General features: G+C 39.4%; 2 protein-coding genes across 2 annotated transcripts in view; one reads left to right on the top strand and one right to left on the bottom strand.

Annotated features, from left to right (window-relative positions):
- The window catches only part of SUZ12 (SUZ12, polycomb repressive complex 2 subunit), a 29,945-nt gene extending 20,428 nt beyond the window's left edge, over nucleotides 1-9,517 (top strand). Inside the window, exons 10-15 of the mRNA XM_026861201.1 lie at nucleotides 1,688-1,779; nucleotides 2,233-2,376; nucleotides 3,010-3,167; nucleotides 3,621-3,819; nucleotides 4,339-4,418; nucleotides 4,754-9,517. Of these exons, the coding sequence (XP_026717002.1) occupies nucleotides 1,688-1,779; nucleotides 2,233-2,376; nucleotides 3,010-3,167; nucleotides 3,621-3,819; nucleotides 4,339-4,418; nucleotides 4,754-5,093 (1,013 nt within the window). The 3' untranslated portion in view covers nucleotides 5,094-9,517. The remainder of the gene's footprint in view (nucleotides 1-1,687; nucleotides 1,780-2,232; nucleotides 2,377-3,009; nucleotides 3,168-3,620; nucleotides 3,820-4,338; nucleotides 4,419-4,753) is intronic.
- Nucleotides 9,123-22,014, bottom strand: CRLF3 (cytokine receptor like factor 3). Its single transcript, XM_026861203.1, has 7 exons — nucleotides 21,476-22,014; nucleotides 19,563-19,650; nucleotides 18,929-19,106; nucleotides 17,283-17,505; nucleotides 16,482-16,614; nucleotides 12,512-12,624; nucleotides 9,123-12,178 (listed from the first exon to the last, which is right to left on the bottom strand). The coding sequence occupies exons 1-7, from the start codon at nucleotides 21,588-21,590 to the stop codon at nucleotides 11,925-11,927; spliced, it is 1,104 nt and encodes a 367-aa protein (XP_026717004.1). The 5' UTR covers nucleotides 21,591-22,014; the 3' UTR covers nucleotides 9,123-11,924.
- Nucleotides 22,015-23,437: the final 1,423 nt, after the last annotated feature.

Genomic DNA, 23,437 nt, shown 5'->3' on the forward strand with positions numbered 1-23,437 from the left:
AAATACTGCATTTCCAAACATGCTTTTTATGCCGTTATATTGTAGTATATGTTGGGAAACGTGTCAATGGTAGCTCATCTCTGGTGAGACTTTAAGGGTGTAATTTCTTTTCACTGTTTTTAGAGGTTTGGTGTGTAGTAATAAAAAAGTTAGAGCAAGAAGAATTTTACCCTACCTGTGCAGAAGCCCCTGTCTAGAATGATCCCTAACATCCTCAGCCAACCTACAGACATCTTTGTCTTTGGACAGAGTAAAAGAATATTTAAGTAAGACTGACTCCTGTCTTCTGAATTGAATGTTGTACCTGAGCTAGGGATTGCAGACACTTAGGTTTCTTAAATCAGGATGAATGGCTGACACTTAATGCACACAAACGTGAAGTAATTGCCAATAGAATAAAGGCTACAGAAGCAGGGAAGTGCTTGAACTTTCACTGTTAAAGTTGTTCTGCTTTCTCTTTACTACCTCATACAAGGCCTCTTTGTATTTTAGAGCTTCTTGGTGACCTATATTGTAATTTGTTAGGCAGATTTTATGCTCAGACTTGCCAAAGAAATGACGGTATGTTGACTAACTCTAGAAAGTGTGTACTAGTTTACTACATAACAAATAGTAGGAAACTTCTATCAGCAATTCTGATAGAAGAAAAAGGTCCAGTGCATCTTTCCCAAGGGTATATGAATTTGGTGTTGTCATTTTACTTTGGCATGTTTCCCAAGGCAGACCAGTAGAATAAAGACATCAAAGACTTTCTAAATATGGCAGCTTAAGCTTTGCTGTAATTACAAAGTGCTCAAAGTAACTGAGCCATGGAATTCTAATTTCTCTGATGTGGTGCAGGCTGAAGTGTCAGGCCTCCTCTCTTTGTCATACAGAAAGAGGATGAAATTTCCCCTGTTCTCCAAAATATTAAATATAAGTGCAGCCTCTAAAAGAGCTCCTTTTTTCAGTAGAGCTGAGACTTCTTTTGCCATCTTTTTCACCATTCAGAAGGAAGTAGGTGTCATTGGTTTCTCCTGACAGTAGATTTATAAATCCTGCTTTAGATGTGTGGAGTTTCCTGTTAGTTGTATGGAATCAAACCATCTTACTGAGATTAAAATGTATTGAAGAGGCCCAGAGATGACTGAGCAGTGCCATTACACACGCAAACAATAAGTGTTTGAGACACAAGAGTTAAGGGTTCAAGTTTCAGTTAAATATTTTGTGTGCTGCTTGCATTTCATACTGATGTCTGTTATGTGACTTTGGAAGCTTCTGAGGCTGAGTTTAAGAAAGGTATGTGCCACGCAGCCGTCTGAAAGCAGTGTTTCTTTTTTGTTTCCCAGCCACACCAACTTTTAGCTATACCGAAAGAACTCCTCGGTTGCTTAAACAGAGTAAGAAAAATGTTGCTCTTTACCTGACCATTTTTAAGTTCTCTGAAGGGTTCTCCAAAACTGGAGATACATCTGGTGTTTAAAATGGTGGGTTTGCCTCTAGATTTCTGAAGGAAGCTGAGCACCAAGATTTCCTTGTTGCTGATAGGAAATACTTTGTCAAAGTACACTAGAGTAGCCCATTTTCTTGAGCAGCAGTGTGCCCTTCTTGGGGCACACTTCCATACTTGGGTAAGAAATGGTGTCTTTGTTTTGTTGTTTTTTCTTCCCCTCTTCACCAAAGAAATGTGATTTTTTTTTTTTTTCAGCTGTGAAAGAATCCTTGCCGGCAGACCTTCAAACAAGAAAAGAGAGAGATGTTTTAAATGAACCTCGACAAAAGTTGCGAATATTTTACCAGGTATTGAAAATAAGCATTAGAGGGAAAAGCTAGAATCTAAATATTGCATGGAATTAAAATGTTCACTTCTCTTCTGAATTGGGTGGAAATTTCCATTTGATTTTTAGTGGATGCCTTAAGGGGGCTTAGATTCACATATTAAGAGCCATTCCACATAGTTCTTCTTACAGGAAGTATTTTTGAAAACTAATCTTCCTGGAGGCATGTCCAATGCTCCACAATACAAAGGACATCTCTTGTTAGACATCTGGAAGGGGACAGGTGGTCTCCCTATGGGGAAAAAATTCTTGAAATACCAGTGTTTCGGTACACTGAGCTGATGTAGTGTTCTCAAGAACTTACTGTTAGTGCAGAGATCTCCTGAAATGATGCCCAACTCTGTTTTGGGGGTTGGGAAGTTAATGAATGAAATGCATTTGATGCTAATACTATTTGTTCCTTCGTTTGCATCAGTTCCTTTACAACAACAACACGAGACAGCAGACTGAAGCGCGAGATGACTTGCATTGCCCATGGTGCACACTGAACTGTCGGAAACTGTATAGTTTACTCAAACATCTTAAACTTTGCCACAGCAGGTTTATCTTTAATTATGTTGTAAGTAATCTTTTTGTAGTTTAGCACTACGAAACACTGTACACTCTGTCACAGATATTACATATGCAGTGATTCTGTTGCTAGCCTGTTAAGTTGTAGAACTGTATTTACAGGCTAAATACAGCTTCCTTTGAAGGTTTTATGAATGTTTGCATGTTACACAGGAAAAAAATATTGTGGTATTGATTTTTATTTCTTTAAATATATATAGTAGATGGTGCTGATCACTGGAGGATTAATTCTGACTATAGCTGCTGCTTTTGCATTAATGTATTATATGATGTAGAAAGCAATGTAATCTGTTTGGTTGGAAGTCTCTTGAAGCTTCAGGAAATTTAGAAATGTTCTAGTTCCTAGGGTGCTTGTTAGCAATCTTTTGCTAATACTTTCTTTAATTTTAGAATTAATTCTATTCTGAGTGGGTTTATATAAAACGGTACAGAGCAAGGAAGCTTTAGTATAATCTTACTAGAGGTTAAAAATTATTTGGGTGTTGTAAATGAAACTAGAGCTATGCCAGATTATTGATAGGGTGATGCTGAAAGTATTCAGAATTTAAAAGAATACTCGTTTAAACTTCCTGAGGTATTGCCGTTACTGTTTGCTAAGTATATTTGCAATTATCTGTTTCAGTATCATCCAAAAGGTGCTAGGATAGATGTATCTATCAATGAGTGTTATGATGGCTCCTATGCAGGAAATCCCCAGGATATCCATCGTCAACCTGGCTTTGCCTTCAGTCGCAATGGACCAGTCAAAAGAACTCCAATCACACACATACTTGTTTGCAGGTAAGGAGGTGGAAAGCAAGGTGTATCTGTATTTGTGTAATACAGCATGTGGACCGGATTGGTAAATCTGTAGGTGCACATAAACAGTGTTAAATTTCACTATCACTAAACTACAGCAATTTATTGACTAAAAAAAAGGTAATTGAAGGATGGTAACTTCATTTGTAATTTTTCTATGCCTTTTCAGTTGAGGGATTGGTTCTGAATATTGTAACTTTTTAACTGCCTTATCCTAATTCTTTCCCAAAAGGTCGAGTGTGGGGTGTTGGGTTTTTAATGGGGTTTGTTTCACTGCTGGTGATTTCTCTGTGCCACACCCCACCCCACCCCCACCCTCTGCAATATTTTTGCAAGATAGAGCTTAGAAGAATAATCTGTGTTAATCGATTACATTTCTTAGTATTTGCATATTTGATAACAATGGTTGACTTTTTTTTTTTTTTTTCTTTCTAGGCCAAAGCGTACGAAAGCAAGTATGTCAGAATTTCTTGAATCTGAAGATGGAGAAGTAGAACAACAGCGAACATACAGCAGTGGGCACAATCGGCTATATTTCCACAGTGACACGTGTTTACCTCTCCGTCCACAAGAAATGGAAGTAGACAGTGAGGATGAAAAGGACCCTGAATGGCTACGGGAGAAAACCATTACTGTAATTATTCCATTTATACAAAATTATTTTAAATGGATTGTGTTTTTTAAAAGATGGCCCACAGTTGTTGTAGGGAACAAACAGAGCATATGTTGTGAAAATGATGCATTTTAAGTAGAGAATTCTGTGATGCTGAGCCACTAATAATAGAAATTCATGGAATCAAAGTTTGTATTTTCAAGTATGTCTTTAGTTGCAAAGCTAGTTCTGTCCAGGTGTGTCCTAACAGGTTTTCATTGTGACTGGTTTTCTCCTTTAAAGAGGAGATGCTGGTATCACAGCAGTACACACGGGTGTGTATGTAATATGGAAGTAATTTATCAGCGCGGTCTCTACGTGTTATGACACTTTTTCTGACTTTGACTGCAGTGCCTGAATTTTCATCAGTAGTTATTCCTGTGATGTATAGGTGGCATAAGTTGAAATTTAGGTGTGCTTTCACCACTTGTCAGCATACAGGCAGTTCTGGTGTGGTTTGTTTCTTTGCCTGTCCTTTCTTACAATCCTTTATCTCTCCAGCAAATTGAAGAATTTTCTGATGTTAACGAAGGAGAGAAAGAAGTGATGAAATTATGGAATCTTCATGTTATGAAGCACGGGTATGTTACTGTGCTTAGTTTTGATACAAATAAATTATGGTATAGATTTGGTTGACCATTTTGCATTGCAATTTACTAAGTACTTAAAATTCAGCTAGCTCAGTTGTTTAGGAAAGTATCATTAAATGGTAATTTGGTAACAAGCTTTTGACTTAAGTTTTTTAAAAAATGTTCTTGTGCCTAGTAGCCCTGTGGCTTTGAAAAGGAAAATGTTGCAGCTGTTGAGACTCTGTAATAGATGGTTTACGCAGTTACATTGATAAACCATTTTGTAGGGTATCTTTTTGTTGTTGAAAATGTTCTACTTGCATAATGATGGCTTTCTAATTTGACAGGTTTATTGCTGACAATCAAATGAATCATGCCTGTATGCTGTTTGTTGAAAATTACGGACAAAAAATAATTAAGAAGAACTTGTGTCGAAACTTTATGCTACACCTGGTCAGCATGCATGACTTTAACCTCATCAGCATAATGTCAATAGACAAAGCTGTTGCCAGACTCCGAGAGATGCAGCAGAAGTTAGAGAAAGGAGAATCAACCTCCCCAACAGATGAGGAATCTTCTGAGGAACAAAGTGGGACAACAAATGGATATAGTGAAAATAATATGAGAATTTCAGAAATGGATAGCATCTCAGGTGTCACAAAACAGAGCAAGAAACAAAAGCTCTGAAGTCAAAAGTCAATTGCCATTCAACGGACAAGCATTGAAGTGACATTCTAGGGTGCATGAGCTCTATAAAGAATTACACGCAAAAATACAGATTCCAAACAGGCACTGCTGGATGGAAATAAATGATTTCAACAAGGATATTGTTTTAACAGGGTTTCTATTCAGTTAATTATGCAAGTACTACATGTATATCGGTTTTGGTGATGTAATAACAATATTCTAAGAGTTTGAGCATGAAGAGCAATATAAAATCTTTTTGTAATTTTAGTAATTAGTGTCTTAAGAACTTTATGGAATTTACATAATTTAAGTATATGTAAAACCGTTTTTATATTAAGATTTTTGCATCTGTATCTGGCTGTTTTCCTACCATGAAGTTGTGAACCATTGGGGAAAGGGAATTGGGATACAGTTTCTGCTTTTCTTATTTAGAAATTCTCCAGTTAGCTTTTTGTGAAAATAAGGTCTCACTATTTAAAGTTTAACCTTGATCCTTGTATTTGAAATCATTTATCAATTGATCATAAATTAAAATTATTATTATTTTTTTTTTACACTAAAATTATCAAAGTTGGCGAACTTAGCACTTCCTTTGTCTTGTGCCTGTTTGGAAAGATCTTGGCTTTTCATGTTACAGACACAGTGAAGTACCACCTTGGCTTTTTGAGGTTACCAGCAGTTTGGTTTTCGTGGATAATTCTGATGTATTGATCACCCAGTGTACCATTTTAAACTTGAACATTAGCTCCTTTATATTTTTATTACACATTTACACAGCTACACAAACTATTTGATGTAAACCCTTTTTACTGGGGTTCTGCATCATAGTGTGCCATGCTAAAGCCGAGAGTCTATAGTCAGTATGTAGGCATTACGTCGATTAACTTCATTTGAAGTTTATGCCTGCTGTTTTGCCTGAGTACAGACTGCAAGTCCAGGCCATAGGTTTAGCTTTGGCTTTCGAGATGCCACTCTTGAGGGAAAAATGCACTGTAAAATTGGACCAGAAAATGTGTTGCACTTCTTATGCAAGTATTCTGTGATGTATTGTATTCAATACAGATACTAAGATGCTGACTAAACTATATTTGAGCAGTTTTGCACTGCTGTTAACACATTTTATGCATACGTTTACAGATTTTTTCCAATGGAAAGTGGTTTCACTACTGGTACAGTATCAGCACCGAAGGGTTTATTCCAGCAAGCACTGTGGTTGAGTGACATCACCTCAATTTTTTATTATCCTTAAAATATTGCATTTTTCATATTCTTTATTTATAAAGGAACAATGCTGCTGTAAATACAGGTATTTTTAATTTTTTATTTCATTCCATCACCATGAGATGCAGTTCCCTATTTGTTTAAGGGGTATATAAGCTTTCTAATGGTGTCTTCAGAAATTTATAAAATGTAAATACTGATTTTGATGGTCCTTAAGATGTGTTTAACTGTGAGACTATTTAACTAATGGTGTGGATGTGATTTGTCATCCAGTATTAAGTTCTTAGTCACTGATTTTGTGTACAAAATAGGAAAGAGGGAAACTGCAGCTTTCATTACAAACTTCTTGAATTTGCCAGCTCCCTTGAGTTTTAGCAAACTCTAATTATGCCTCTGGATAGTACATCAAGCATTTCTCTCTGGCTTTAATTTGCTAAAGCTGTGCACATATGTAAAAAAATAGATTATTTTAGGGGAGATGTAGTTCTAGAATTATTGCTTATGTCATTTCTTAAGCAGTTATGCTCTTAATGCTTAAAAGAAGGCTAGCATTGTTTGCACAAAAAGTTGGTGATCCCCCCAAAAATAGTAATGAAATTACTTCTGTCCAGTAAACTTTGTATGTCATGTCAATTTATAATAAAAGCTGAAAAAATCCCTTTGTTTTCTATTTATAAAGATGCCTTTTCTATATGTACCTTTGATAGATTTTGAAGATACCATGTAAGCTGGTTAAAAAGAATTTGAATGGTACAGTAGATGTAAATCAAACAAAAAAAAAACCCAACCAACAAAAAAAAAACCAAACAAAAAACCAAAACAAGTTCAGTTGTTTGAATGAACCATTGCTTTTACATTAAATGTTTTATTTGACATGGGCTTTTGTACATAAAGTTCAGTAATATAAAATCTGCCATGATGGTTGTCTAGTCATTTTGTATGCATGCAGAAAGGCCACAAGCAGCACCTTGTATAAACTCTTCTGCATGTCTCTTAAAATTTGGATACATGTTCTTCCTTTGCCAGATCATTACAAAGGTAGCTAATTTTCTGTCCAGTCTTTCTGTTACGTTTAAGGTGTCTCTATAAATTACCAGGTTTTTAGCTGGATTATAAAAACTTTTAATTCTCCTTTCTTGGGAGTAGAACTGAATACCTGAGATATATCTATAAGTTGTGTATTACTGTTTAGAACTGTAATTTATATAACTGAAAATGAAACGTATCACTTGTGATGTGTCAGTTATAAAAATGTGTGTTTTTTTACAGGCAAGTGGGTAATGTTTCAAACAAATTTTACAAGATAGTTTATTTGGAGTTAGGTTTAAATCAGTATAAGTTTAAAATTGTGTTTCTGTGGGACTGTAGAGGATGGATGCTCCAGGTACCACAGAACAAAACAAGGGATTGCACTGCTTGGCCAAATAGTGACTGTGGAATAGCAGACACTGAAAACCTTTTTCCATGTTAGAAATAATCCAGGTACTGAAATACAGAATACGGCAGCTAGATTCTGTAAACTTGAGTTCAGACTGCAGTTGTCCGGAATGCTTTTGTCTTTAAAATTGGCAAGGTTCTTCTAATATGTTCATGGCAGATTTTAATGATGTTTTGTATTTAGTGATCATCTTTGACATGACAGGTCTGTGAACCACAAGTTGGAACCTAACATGACTTGAATATTTAATTCAGCACATTAAATACTATATTCAAAATTGTTAGATGAATTTAAGTTGTTAACCTTAAGTGTATGTTGCTTTGAGTGTGTCTTCAATGTAGTCCTTGAATTTTTGGCGGGTGGGATAAAGATTCACTGCCTGGAATATGAGGCAACTGCAAATAATCTGAATTATTACTTCACTAATTACTTTCACCAAAACAAACGCCCCAAACCACAGAACCCTCCCCAACCCAGCAATTTGATTTTACTGTTGAGAATGTAGGTGCCATTCTGTGAGGACAATTTTGACAATATTGTTCAAAGTTAAGTATTTCTTAATTCACAGAACAGATTGGTGCCATCAACGACCAGTGCTTGAATGAAGGTGTTCCTGTTGGACCAGATCCTGGTTATAAACCTCACCACTGCGTGGTTTCACAACTGAGAACACAAAGAACTTTGAATGAAGGAGGTGAGTCTTCCTTCTGTGACTGACATCTGCTGTTCTTGAGTTGCTTGATTTGAGACTGAAAATACACTTTTTAAGAGAAATACGCAGCATTTTATCATGAAGAATTACATATTTGAGAGAAAGCTACTATGTTGGCAACCCTACATTCTGGTTTCACAAGTTATTTTTCCTTTAAAAGAGACCAATGAAATGCGGCAGGCTACAGGTAAAGCAGAACTAAGGGAATAAAGCTGTGTGTTCAACATGGACTTTATTTGAAGGAGATTAAATATCTCTGCTTCTTGCTCAGTAATAGGGGCCAATAACTACTGTTGTGTAAGAGTTGCACCATTTAATACAACAGTAAGGAGACAGAAACAGTAAAATAGGGATAAAGTAGCTGTGATGGAATATTGAGTCAAGACATTTACAGATGCTGTAACTAATTTTTTTAAAAGGAAGGAAAATTATTTCTGCAAGAGATGTTAGTTAAGATCTGAACTTTACCAGAAAATAAAGGTAAGCACGCAAGTGGAGAAACCTGAAAAAATTGTTTGTGACTTCTGAGGGTCAGAAGATTAAAAAAATAAAGGAAAAGCTCTTAAAGATGGCTGCAGTGCTATAGAATACATTCTGTGTTCTTGTTAGAACAGTGATGCTGAGCTTTGTGCCCCAGTAAATAATTTACTAGACCATACACAGTCAAGGGATAGAACTTTATTTTTTTAAAAAATTCAGATTTCACTTGACACAAGTCTTAGTTGAGGTAAGTGAATATACTAGCTTAAGAAAACAACTTTCAGGATTGGATTTCATAAGCATTTAACATGCCAGCAAGGCTCCAATAGCTAGAGGTGAAAAATTACAGAGGAAGTGTCAAGTTTTCTATCTAGCTGAACTCCACTGTGGAAGAACAGAATTTAAACCTTTGTAATTCACGTGTCTTCTGATTCTTTGCACACTTTGTTACTTTATTACTCAAGTCTCTTGCCCTGAGACTCTTGCCCCCTCCCAGGTTTAAAAGGTGCAGCTGTTAAGAGGTGGCTGAACAGTACCTAAATTGTAATTTGGACAGCTAGGCTTATGCTAAGGTGGAAAAAAACCCACAAAAACCCAAAACCAACCCAAAACTGGCAAGCTGCCCTTGTTCAACATACAGCTAAAGACTGAAGTCAGAAAAACTATTTCTTCTATTGTCATCTTCAGCTCTCAAGGGGAGCAGCAAGGGCCTCCTGGGGCCCTTCACAGTCATCTTTAGCTGCTTTGTATGTATATTCTGAACGGACATGGCCTTACCGTCTCTGCAAGTACCTGAATTCAAGGCTTAAGCTTTATTTTATAATATGTAAGTAAATACCCTGCAGAATTAATAGTCTGACTAGCCCCTCCAAAGGCAGATGAAAAGGTACCTGACCTGTTGGTACCTCAGAAGTGTAGATACTCACAATTTTAGTTTCCATATGTTAAAAGTACTAAGTTACAACTAGTACCTGTCACCTGAAGTGTGTATGTAAAATTACCAGTGCTACTGGGTGGAGCAGGACAAGTCCGCTGCTGCCAGCCTGACCCTTTCTAAACAGGACTTACTACAGGAAAAGAACCATCTTTTGAAAGTATTGAAAATACTTGACAGGATAATTCAAAAGAACACTGAAAGTACAGGATAAACTAGCATTCTCTTACTCCCTTAACAGTGAAATAAGCTTGAAAAACTGAGAATACTGCAGGCTTTTTGTTGCTAACACTGGATAATCTTACCTGCAGGTGTCCAGTCTTCCTCACTTTGTCTTACAGTAAATTCTGACCTAACTTCCCTGTGCAAGTTAGGTGCATCCATCTGAATCTACTCACAATTATTTTCTTGTAAATGGTATAAATACCAATAGCCATTTTCCTCTTCTGAAATTCTTTCATCCCTACTACAGGTGCTTGGGAAAAAAACAGGCACGATGACTAATCTTTTTGTACTGACAATGTGAGTATGGGGGATATTAATCTAATGTAAATTAAGCTTTTTATGCTAGCAGAGAGGGCTAATGTAGCATGTTGACACTGAAGGGAAAAGGGCAGAATGATTGTCTAGGTTTTATAAATATTGCTATTCTACCATGCTAAAATATTTTTAATTTTAATTGAGCTTGAGGTAAGAAGGCCCTTTGTGTTACTTTTAAATATTCTTTAAATCCAGCAGTATTGCAAATCTTCTGAACTTAACAAAGCGAGGAATAGGCTTGCTTTGATAAGTTCATTTCCCTTAGGGGAAATAGTGGTAATTTTATGTAACTTCTGAATTCAGAGTCTATTAATCAATCACAATTTCTTATCCCATTCTATTACATGGAAGGGAGCTAAATTACCACCCTCTGCTCCATTTGGACTGCCACAGGTCAAATCTGTGCCAGTGGGGTCTGCCCTAAGCCTGTACCCAGATCCCTCTCCATCTCCCCAGGTGGATCTGCAGCAGCAGGCCCAGCTTGCCAGAGCAGCCTAGTCCAGCCCCAGTGCTCAGACCACCCACCTGCACTATTGCACACAAATGCAAGGCGTTCCCAGGTGGCTGTCTGGGATTTCCAGGAATCCTGCACATCAGAACAGCACTCCCCTTGTCCAGCAACTGAGACAACAGAAAGAAGGCTGTCTTTTAGAAGGGCTCTGTGAGGAACTGTGGCTGCCACTCTGCATGTTGTGCCCAAGTACTAAATTGCTAAGACTTGCCCTGACATCAGGATAACTGTCCTACTCTAGGTATTGGTCTAGTTTGAGGCAAGCATCCGCATTAAGTTGACGTAAGCATAACCATGCAACTACTTTAGAAAATATATTCCAAGTGACAACAGACACATAGAACAGTTAAAAAAATATCTGGAAATAAGGCACTTAGTTAATATCTCACTTGACTCGCTACATCTTTAAACGGACATTATGGCTCAGATGTCCTTGCTCAGAGGAATGAACAGTACCGTGCATGGAAGAAATAGCTGCTGCATGCAGAAACCACTATCCATTCATACTCTTAAGGCAGCATTGTGTACAAGGAAGCATAGCAGGACATCACTGTTCTAAATACTTTGTTCTTTTTGAGTGGTATAAATAAAACTTTGGTCCATTACCACCCCTCTACCCCTTAAACGTTTACAGGCTTATTTCACAGAACAGCAGCATTAAGCAAAGTCAATTCTACACAACACACGTACCCTGAGACTAGAGTACAATGAAATACTGACAAAAATCAAGTCTGGAGAAAAAAAAAAAAAGGAAAGGTCTTAGGGACTGCTTAAGTTAACTTGTCTACGCAAATGCCTGTTTCTAGCTTTTTCCAGAGTAACAAATCCAATGTTTCACAATTATTTTTTTTAAATTAATCCAGTAGGGAGTACAACATAGTGGAGTTCAAGTAATATAAAGACACATTTTTCTTAACAGACTGATGTCAAACAGCTGGAAACCCAGGTTTTAACATTACACTTTATAGCAAGAACAAAAATCCCTTCACTCACTGTTAAAACACCAAAACTTTCCAGCCTGGGTATGAAAATGAACATCCAAAATACAAAGAGACACAGCACTGATCAAGTACCCAGTCAAAGACCACTTCTCTGTTGTTAGAGCTAATGGTTACTCGAAGCTTGAAGTTTCCTCCCTCATTGCTGGAAGGGCCTAACTGCACAACTTCCATGTCAAACGTCACAGTCGATCCCGAAGTAACAGCAGGCAGTTGGTTTGTCATCTCTTTTCCATTTACAAATACTGCCCCTGAAACAGTCAAGATACAGATGTTATTTCTCACTTTCTGCACATACTAACATGCAATGGTATGTCTCCCTATCTTTTTGCAGGCAAATAGAAATGGAAAGCAACCCTGCCCCATTCCTTCTTCTCACATTAAACAGGTTGCAGTAACTACTAGCAGGAAAAGAAGATCCATGATCTCACCAAAGATTTTAACTGCATGAGCAGTATGTACATGAAAGGAGTGAAGCTGCTCATGTGTTATCCAGAGAGACAGAAAACCAGGGGCTCTAGGTTTTGGGAAAGTTAAAAAAAAAAAAAAGGAACACATTCTTCAATTACGTGATTCAGACTCACCGTTTGTGCTAATGCACACAGCTTTATCCCTCTGCAAAGAATCATAACCGTTCTGCTGCTCCACACACACTCCTAGGCTGTCTCGTCTGTCTGGCTGTCCCACAGTTTCAATTCTACCAAGCAAAAAGTTAAGTCAAACCCAAAGCTTTAAATCAAAACATACACTGAAATCCAGACAGTAATACCCTGTCATACCCAGACCTCTGCATTGTGCTCTGGAGCTTTCAGCAAGTTCATCCAACCTTTTGGGGAGATCCCTGTTGAATGACCACAAGTCCTACCAGCTTTCCCCAGAGCCCCACTGAGCAGTGTTCCAATCTGTACAAAACAGGAATCTGCTTCCTGCAAACCTTCACAGATTTTTAATAACAGTCTCCCCTGCCACAGCTTAGTCTTTTGAAATTTCCAGTTGTCTGAAACAAGCAAAATAAAAAAACCAATCATCTATACCAGATTACTAGTCAACATCATGTATTATGGCAAGATGGCTGTAGTTTCCGCAAGTATTTCATAAGCGTGACTAAAACACGGGGTTTTTGAGCCCTGATATATTCTGCTGTAAGGGGGGTGGGGGTGGTGTGTGAGGGGTTTTTGTTTTGTTTTTTTAATAGATCAGCTTGGTGCAAATGCTTATTAAAAACAATGCCTAGAAGAGCATTACAAGTCTGGCTTCTGCTCAGCTGCATTTAGGATTTTGGTCCTGGGAAAGAATCTCCAAAGAAAAAGAAAACAAGTTGTGCAAATGACCTGGGTTGCAGTTCCCTTTGGGCCCTAGCAGCTGAGCGAGGCAGTTTGTACAGTGAAGGACTCTCTGTATTTGAGTCCTTTCTCTTGTACTGCCATCTCTCAAAGGTACTAAATCATATATTAAAGAGAGCCTGAGTGACTTGGGAAACTCAGATGGTCTTTTCTAGAAAGGAAAACAGTGGTTGTTTCAATTACAGCTTGAGAGAAAAAACCAGCACTGACATGGTTGTTGCCAAACAACAGAAAAACTTCAGCAGAAGCTTTTAAGAACTGGAAATTAAACCGGGCAGTAGGCTGGCACACAATGGGTTAACTCTTTCAAGACAAACAGGGAAAATAAAATGGGAACCATGTTTTACTTTTGCACTCCATAAGGTTTTTCAGTCCCCTGGGAACATCACTAGGATAGCAAAAGCCTTATACTGGAAAGCAAAGCAAAAAAAAAAAAACCAAACCAAACCCAAGCAGCTTTTAATTTTTTAATTTGGAAGTGACCCACAATGTTTTCCCAAAACAACTTTAAATTCATTTTGGTACTCTACTTTAGATTTTAAACTGCCTGAGTTACTGGTGAAGCTTTATGAACAGCTGTTTATCTGTAAACTTTGTGCATAAGGTAACATTAATCCATTCCATCCCTAGTTAAGGGAGCCTTTCTCAAGCTTTGGGTCTCTCACAAGGGGTGATGGTACAGCCAGAGCGCTGACAGGGGCCAGTCTAGGACCAGCAAAACATTTTAGGTTCAGTGCTCTCAGTCATATCCACACTGAATCCAGGCTGAGGCTGAGGTTTTTATCATGGGCTTTCCAGCATCCTGGATTTCCCTACATCGCTGCCCTGACTCCGAGAGCAGGCTGGGCTCTGTGCTAATGCAACATAGGAAAGAGCCAAACCTTCCCTACACCATAAAGGGGAAGCACAACCTGAGCACCCAAGACAACAGCCAACCTGTAACTGCAGTGGCTTTGCTCCTCTCACATACATAGGGAAGAGGATCAGGATCTGGTATAGATCACTCCTCCTTCCTTACAGGATCTTGATTTTTTCAGGAATTACTAACCACCTAAGACATTGCCCATGTACAATGCAGAGCATCACTGCACAATCTCCTAAGCTTCACGTCACTAGGCTGATTTTTCCTATCACATTAACAATTCTCCAGCCTCTATGATCCCTGGGACTTACAATATTTTAAAGCCCACAGACTAGGTGGTATGAACAATGCTCAGTGGAACACTGTTTGAATCCCTTCTCACCACTTCCAATGCTGCAGAGCAAAACCTTGCCTCTGTCACTGCAGCGTGCAGACACTGAACCAGTTCAACCACCAGTTTCCATCTGCCTCAGAGCAGAGAGAAGTAAATCTGTGGGTGATCACATGCACTTCCTTTGTATTAGCTGTCAGGGGAGTTGTGTTGGGTTCCTGACAAAGTCAGCAGAATCTTCATGGGGCGTCTGCTGGCTGATCCCACATCACCAGCCTGGCCAGACTGGCTGTGGCTCCCCACTGCAAGCAAAAACTTCAGAGGCAGCTGCAGAGCAGGTCACTGTGGAGAAACATTCCCTTTCCTAAGGGCAGCTCCCTGAAGGCTGCAAAGAAACAGGATGAGTCTTCACTTAAAGCAGTGATGTTTCCTACAGCTTGTCCAAAGGCCTCACCTCAGAGGATAACTGAATGTTATCTGTAATATTTTTTTTAAACAATGTTTAAAAAGCAGATACAAAGCACTGCGTTTATCACAGCTTCACTTTTCACTGATGAGGTATGCCTGTGTCCTGAATGCACAAGGAGAATACAAAGCTGCTTCACAAACATCTGTAATGTGAACCTTGCTTATTTGGTTTGCTCTGCAAGGCACTTACCCCCTCGTGAATACACTTTTGTTTCAACAGATGGAGAAAGCCAAGTGCCAAGTACTACAATTCCCTGCTCAGGAAAATCTTACACACTTTCAAACAAGAAGCTACTCTTGGACCTTGGAAGAGGAACACAACCAACTTTTGAAGTTGTCTTCAATCTTAAGACTCGTGTCTTTATAGTCTTGTGGGCATATGCTTGAGTGTTCTGCCATCCTGAAACAATCTCCTCTTGGAGAGGAATACACATTACCAAAATCTGAAGCAAAAGATTTTCATGTGCTACCAATAAAGAAAGATAAAAGGCATTGGTCTGAAAGAGAACCAAGGGAAACCTCAAAGTTCTGCCTTTAATTTCACAGTTTTTTCTGAGCCAAGAGATGTTAAATCTAGCAACAGATTTCAAATGAAAGCTTTAGATCTTTTTATCCCAGCTCAGGCAGGGCAACTGAATACATCCTCATACTACAACCATCTGAAGTGAAGATAATTCGTTAGCAGGAAGGGAGAAATGAAACATGATGGAATAAGTTACAAAAATATAATGGAACAGCCCCCTTAAATTGCCTTTGGGGGTTGTCTACTGTACAGCAAATAGTTTTATTTACTAGGGAAAGATGGAATAAAGCTCCAGAGTCTGAGGTCTGTAATTACAACTGACATATCCACAAGGACATTCCTCATACCCCATGAAACAGCACCATCTCAGGAACAGGACTACAGGCAGCAAAGCTGCCAAGGTTTTTAATAATATTCTGTGTCAAATGGAAAGTTTGATTTTCACAAGATCTCCTCTTCTCCACTCAGGATTTTCTAATACCAGTTTCAAGCAGTAGTCTGATCAGCACTAATTATCTCAGATGTTAAAGACATCAGTGCCAGACTGTCACCCTTACCCGTCCCAACAGCACATACAATGTTTTTATGTCCAAAGTCTTCAAAGCATGTGGACAGTCTGGGAAGACAAGCACCCACTGACCCAAGGTGAAAAAGAATCAATGGCAAGTCCCTACTGACTTCTGACCAGCCAGTAACAGCTGCTACAAAACTCAAGGAAGTTCAACATTCCACAGATTTGCTCAGCATGGGCTGTATTTTACTATCCCTCAGGACTTCACTCATCTCTATTTTAGATGGCTGCAGGTCCTACAAAAACATCAGGTGTTTTCCTAAAGAGTCAGGAAGTAAAAGTAAAGCAAAGGAAATTCAGACTTCACAGACACGCTACCCTGACTGGGGCTGAGCTGATGTAAAACTCCAACATGCATCATGACTCAGGTTGACATACAGTGCAGATATAAGACCAGAGAAGGAAGCTTGGCTCACAGGAGATGCACCAGACAACAGCTACCCAGAAAGTACTTGCCTGAATGTTAATGTTTGCCCACAGAAATAAGTAGGAGCTTTGGAGTAGAGCACACCGCACGACTGAGAATCATTTCGAAGTGCTATGTTTCTTCGACTGCTCAAGCTGTAACCCTCCAAACCAGCTGTCCATTCTTCAAACAAACAAACAAACAACCAGATGAAAAGTGAGAACCTTAACTCAACTAGCTACTGTCTGTGCAAAATCAAGTCAGCCCCAATGTGCCCTCAGTTTACCTCATATAAAGCTTAAGCTAAGTTAAGAACAGGGGCAGGTTTTGCTGCCTTCTGATGGAAAAATTCCTTTTTCAAATAATTTGCAATTACAAAAAGTATTTCCCAGCTCACATTGCTCACCAGAAGTTCACTCTTTGCCATGTGAAGTCATATTGTAGGCGAAGGAAAACCTTCATTGCTCACTGCCCTTAAAAATTTGCAAGTGAAGAGAAAATTTAGGTTTATCTCTCTCTGAGATAAACTTGTTATCAGGTCATACAAAAATACTTAGATAGGGGTGAGGGGTAAGTTAAAAAACCCTTCACTTCTGTCTCACTGATGCTTTCCAAGGCTAAGCAGTGAGGTGCCTGCTGGAAAGGCTCACTCATTATCCCTCACACTAGAAAGCAAAGAACAAACTGTAGGATGAAAGGAGAGTTCATCATACATTACAGACATAGGTGATAGTTAAGGACACCCCAGCATCATACAAAAAGCAGCTCTAAGTTACTCAGCTATAGACCTTCAGGAGTGCTGCACTGATGACACAGGCTTAAGATGAAGAAGAACAGCAACAAAACAGTACCATGGGGAACTAGTGTGGTATGGCCGATCTGAGGAACACTCCACGGACTCCACTCCTGCCGTCCATCTCCTCGGGCACAGACTCTGAACTGGTAATCAACGTTAGGATCGATATGCAGCACTATGAACTCTGTCTCCGAGCCGACATACACATCTTCAAAGTGACTGGCAGTACTCTTACGATACTGCAGTCGGTAATCTTGTGGTATGAAATCATCATCCACCTAGAAAAATATTTATTGCATTAATAAAGGTCCCCCTCTTGTTTGTCTTTGGCCTCTGAAATATTAGGGGAGTACTGCAGGCTGTCAGAGGCAATTCAGAGTGACAAGGTATTAAAGAGCAGAACGCATAACTTACAGAAAATAAAATCAGTGCCTGAACTAATACAAAAAGTACAAGAATTATTCAATTACAGTTTAAAAGTATCTACAGGAGAAGAAACATTTAACAGAAGGCTTTTCAATCTAAGAGATGTAACAAGATCCTTCAGCCAAAAGCAAATTTGCAGAAGAAATTCAGTGCCAGTTTTTAACAGCAAGAGAAACTCAGTTATCCTTTATAAACACCTCCAGGGAATTATTTCCAACTCCTTGATATCTCCAAGTCAAAAGAGATTTTTATTATTCCCCACCCAAAAGCTCCAGTTTCCCCCAAGCATGACCAAATTCAAGGAACTCCTGTATAGCACAGAAAATCAGACCACGTGTGACAATAGTGCCTGTGATTTTATAATCTGAGCCCTCATCCTTTGCAAGGTAAGGGTGGCTGGCTGATGGCTGGCTGTGGCTAGAACAATGTAAGATTGCTTAATGCTGCCAAGGAGTGTCGAGCTGTCCAACAACAACTAAACCACATCAGAGCACAGCAGAGATTTACTTAAAAATAGTTTTTCTGCACTGAAGAGAAAGGCTACTTGCCTAGCTAATCCCAGTATTCAAATATTTTCTCTTTCTACCCACTGCATCTCCCTAAGAACACAAACATGTTTAGGTGCAAAAGCGTAACAGAACAGGTTCAGCCTCATCCTGGATCTGCCAAAGAGTCCTCAAAGGGAACAAAAGCACCACCCCAGCACCGAAGTCCAGTCTCACTGAGAGTGTGAATCACCTGTCAGAAACACACACACACACACACACCAGGATTTCTTGGACTTGTCTGTACAACAGAATCACAGATTACACTTCAATATTTATTTGTTTAGTGGAAAGAGTACACAAAGGAGTTGTTCCCTGCTTATCCTGTACCTGGCGCTTGGTTAAGCGTGGGAAGCAGGGGCAGCAGCGTTTTGAGCTGCCCCTCCCGACTTCCCCACACACTGGAAGGAGGTTGTGAGGCAGCAGTGCTTTAGCGTGTTGGTCCTTTCCACCTGCAGATGGGAGGAGGTCGAGCCCAACAGCAAGAGTCCAAGACACAAGTGTCACTGCCAGGCAGGCACAAACCCCAGTGCCAACCACAACAACATCACTAACTACCTTGCCTTTGTATGAGGCCGTTATCATAAATATCTCTTCTAAAGCTTCTAACTACACACTGGAGTTGACTATTCCTTCGAAGGCAGTAGGGAATCCAGAATGAAGTAGCTTTTTCAATTTCTTTCAACAAAACTGAAATACGATTGATTTTCACCCAGGATATTTTACCTACCTTACACCATCGGACTAAAATACCTCCAGGCTTCTCAACAAATTCCTCTAGCTGTACAGGTGGGCGAGATGCCACAGTTCCATGTCTGAATATTTGATTTTTCAATATAGTAAGGAGGCAATCATCCAGCTGGGCAGATAAACAAGGCACGTCAACCAAGGAGGGTATTTCTGGTAAACTGAGAAAGGAAAGTTTGCTGTAATGAAAGGGACCAGCTTCTACAAATTCATATTTTGTCCATACACTTGAATCTGTGCAGATTTGCAAAGAGAGAACAGCTGCAGAAATTGGCATGTGCATTTCAAACTTAAAAGACTCAGAAAACATTGTGTTTCAGCCCTAACCAGACTGTTTCTCAGTAAATACTCTGAAATACAGGCTGTTCCACAAGGACTGGTTTCACTGTTCACAAATAAACAGCCTATATTTCTACAGAACATATGGAGGTTGAAAACTACTCCATTCTGTGACTGCCAGCCTCAAGGGAAGTCTATGAAACAAACAGGACAGTAACACCTCAAAAGAATCTTTCAAGGCAATTGGAGCAGAAGGCTTTTGTTTCAAAGGATAAAAGACCCCCTATACAAGAACACGTGCCGTTGCCTCAGATCAGCTCGGTGTGTCAGTATCTTACCTATCTAGCTGAATATGTAAAGCTTTTTTTGTAAAGCTGCAAAGTTTCTCATTGTGTTGTCCCACATCTCCATGGACTGCACTCTCTCCTGGAATCAAATGGTGAAAATATTCCTAATGAGAAAACGTCCAAGAAAGGCATTCTTTGCTTCAAAGAATAACCAGTTCTGACATGAACAACCAATTAAACATGAAGCATTCTCAGCACTTTCGCTAGACTCTTAGCTAGAAAATACAATTATAGTTTACAATATAAAGCCTATCTAGCAACTTTTGAAGCTTTCAAAGCTTCCTGTAGACACACCCATAACAGATGTAATAATTTGCCTCAGGTCTCAGACAGTAGCAGAACTGGAGTCAAGATGCCAAAGATCAGGATTATTAATCCCTTCCTCCACCTGCTTTAAAGGAAGAAACAAGCAGAGCACCTTCACTGAGCAGAAAAAAAAAAGCATGAGCTTAAAAGCAAAAAATAATTTCAATCATTGCCCTGTTTGCTACAATCTAAATCGTAACTATTGTCATAATGAAAGAAATAATCCATGCATTAAAGTGTGGAGATAAATAGAAATCTTTTCATAAGCTTTCCATATAAAGTAGCGTCCCACACTTCAGCTTACAGAGACGTATGCTCCATTCTCCTATCTGATGACTTTATGGTAATTTACAACATAAGCAAGCTCAGTCCTTTTCCAAATGGAGGATTACAAACGTTACAAATCTCTAAAGAAAAAGCATACGTCATAACTGGCAGCAGGAGGTTTAATAACCATGGAGGCTTAACTCCTTTCTGACTCAGATGCAACATCTGCTCATTTTGATGACATGACTTAGCAATGCTTCTACTGCTACAAAGGGAATGGTGACCCATGGGGTAGGAAGTGCACAGCTAGTCAGGTTCTCATGAGATCTGATAGACACTCTATCTCAAGCAGTCTGTGTCACCACCCTCTGATTCGCTAACTTGAAACAAAAAACCCCAAAGCAACTACCAGCTGTCCCAGAGGTTGTGATGCTAGAAAAAAACTACCAACAGATTCTTAAGTATTGTCACTACTCCTGTGAGCAGGAGGCGTAGAGCTGCCAAGCCAGCATGCTCTAAGTGCAGAGCTCATGTCTGAGTGGAAACTGGTAGATCTCCTACCCGTGGGAGCCTGCTCAATGCACTTTAGTTCGCAAAACTGAGATCATGTTGAAAGAAAGTTAAAGTTGAGACACGAGAACAATGCAAGGAAACTGCCAACATACTCACAGCTCAGACATGCTTCCAGTAGGTTCTCCAGTGTGGGGAAAACAGTCAAGAGTGACATTCCTTTCTGGCTAGGTATTCAGCATCAGTAGGGTACAAACTGGCCCTTACAGTAATATTCTACATGCCCATTTTTGTCTGCCTCATCCTCAAGACTTTTGGAGAATTTTTTCCCATATAGTGGTCATTTCATGCCTCATGTCCCCATCAACTGTGAACACAATCACACTTAGCAGGAAAGAATCTGTTTACTTCAGCTGCAATTCCACTAAGACACAAATGACTTTCTTCAACCAAGAGAGACATATTGTTATTACGGTACCCAAAATGTATTTTATCTCAAAGTAGCCTGACAGAATCCTCCTTCTAGCATGGAGGGGTGCAGGACACCTCTGCAGTGAGACATTTCCAACGTAGATACTTCCTGCCCTTACAGAGCATCTACACTGATACATGTACACCCTAGGATTGGAGTGGAATATTTAATATGGATTTGTAGGAGCTAATATTGATTGATTTTTCACGACAACTACCTGACTTTAACCTTTTCTTAACATTTGGTTTGAGAAAAGTCCAAAATGAGCCAAATATGCTGATCATAACAGCCTTTCAGAGAAGGCACACTGGAAAGTAGAGCCAAGACTTAGTATCAGGTCCTGCCTTACCTTCCCGGAGCAGATCATCGGCTGTACTGACTCCGTGCTCTATTAGCTTCTGGCATTCATCCAAGGGTTTGATGCTCTCTTGTTCTATAGCATCCACTTCCTGCAGCAGTGACATCAGTCGCTCATCCAACAGCTTCTTTAGGGTCCCTTTTAAATCATTAAAATGTTGCTCAAGTACATCTCTGGTCAATCTTGCACTTTCTCTGATCTAAATTCAGGTAACAGGAAAGAAGGATTCAGGACAAAAGCAAAGGCCGTGCACATCTTTTATTTTTCTGAACCACCTTATCTGCATCTGCTGGTGAAAAGCTGCGTGTGAAGTCAGCTTTAAAAAAAGGACCATCAGCAGGTAACAAACTGGTGCAGTAATTTTTAGTACACATACAGCAGGGAAGGAGGCAAAGAAACTAGCCTGGGCAAGGGGAAGAGCACATTCACTAAACAAAATACAAATTGGGTTACATGTACTTAAATGTTACATGTACAATATACTTAGATTTTTCTTGTCAGAAAAGTCTGAATGCTCTGTAGGTCTTTCCCCTGCCACCCCTCAGAACTGCTGCAATCCTATTCAAAAAACACTCTGCCATCATATACAGGTAATATTCACTGGAAAGAAAAATATATCAGGCTTTTAAAAGACTACCTAGAAGCACTTTTCCAGGCCTTATCACTTCACTGGATTTTAAAAATCCCCATAACGCTGCTTTCTTTTATTTTTTTTTTTTTCCAAATAGCCACCTTTGATTTGTCTGTTCTCTGGGGTTACAGGGCCAGGTGAACAGCAAGTCTGTTTTGATTCTGGAAGAACTTAGACCACAGAAGGTTCTGCAAGTGCTTATTAAGATGTTTGCAAACTTGCTGAATCTGACTTTTAGGGAAAAAAACCCCACATTTGAACACCCCTGAGCTAAAGATGCAAATGTCAGAAGTAAACATCTCCCTAAGAACAACTTTTCTAAGTCACACACACAAGGAAATGCTGCAACATACACACAGCCTTACACGTAATTTCTAGCTCTTTAGAAGTACAGACAACCGACACAGGAAGTTCTCTGGTTAGGTAAAATAAATTTCCTCTTCAAGCAATATTCATGAAGCTCTGCAGCTGCCCCACAGCTCAGTTTCCCTTCTCTTGTTATTTCAGCGCTTGAGGAAAAAAAGGAAGTATTTAGCTTCGTGAAGGGGCGGGGCGGAGGAAGAGCAAACAGTCACTTCTCTAAGACCATTACCTCCTTTACATGCAGATACAAATTCAACAAGTCAGCCTCAGAATTACAAATACTACTAGCTAAGCAGAAGAGGAAATGCAAGTCCCTGAACATACAGAGCTGCATGAAGCTTGCTGAAAATCGTGTCCCATTGGTCCAAAAGAAAAGGATGCAATGAAAGCGATCTAAAGTGCTTTTCCTATCACATCAGCCCCACCAGTCCCCAGATGATAAAGCTTTTGCTATCTGAACCCCAGTCTAAGACATTCAGCACTTCTGGACACAGGGAATTCTTGGATGTGCGCTGCATGGCTGATTCTTTGCGTACAAAATAGTGTGAGGTCCTGAAAATGGAAAGAGAAAACAGAAACACATACACAAGCAATTTCCCCAGGGAGAAAAAGGAGAGAGGTAAGCTAATAAAGCACTCACAGACACTGCAGAAAGGCAAACTGCCTTCCTCTCAAATGCATCTTGAGTTATCAGGCAACACTCTGAGGTGACAAGATCTGGATTAAAGACAGTCATGAACAATTCATTTTCTTAAGTAGCTTGCGGTTTTGAGGATGACTAATGTATAGTGATGGCCACATTCACTCAGTAGCAGGACACGAACCTAGCAGATTTCTATGCTAATGGAATCGGCTTCCAAAAAACTATCAGGTCACCACAGAAACATTTTCTGAGTTTGGTTTTGGCTGGTTTCATTTATTTATTTATATATTTACCCCTTGCAGAACTGAATCAAAGA

Source organism: Athene cunicularia, assembly GCF_003259725.1.
Source record: "Athene cunicularia isolate RWA chromosome 18 unlocalized genomic scaffold, athCun1 chr18_part1, whole genome shotgun sequence".
In the NCBI taxonomy this organism is placed as follows: domain Eukaryota; kingdom Metazoa; phylum Chordata; class Aves; order Strigiformes; family Strigidae; genus Athene; species Athene cunicularia.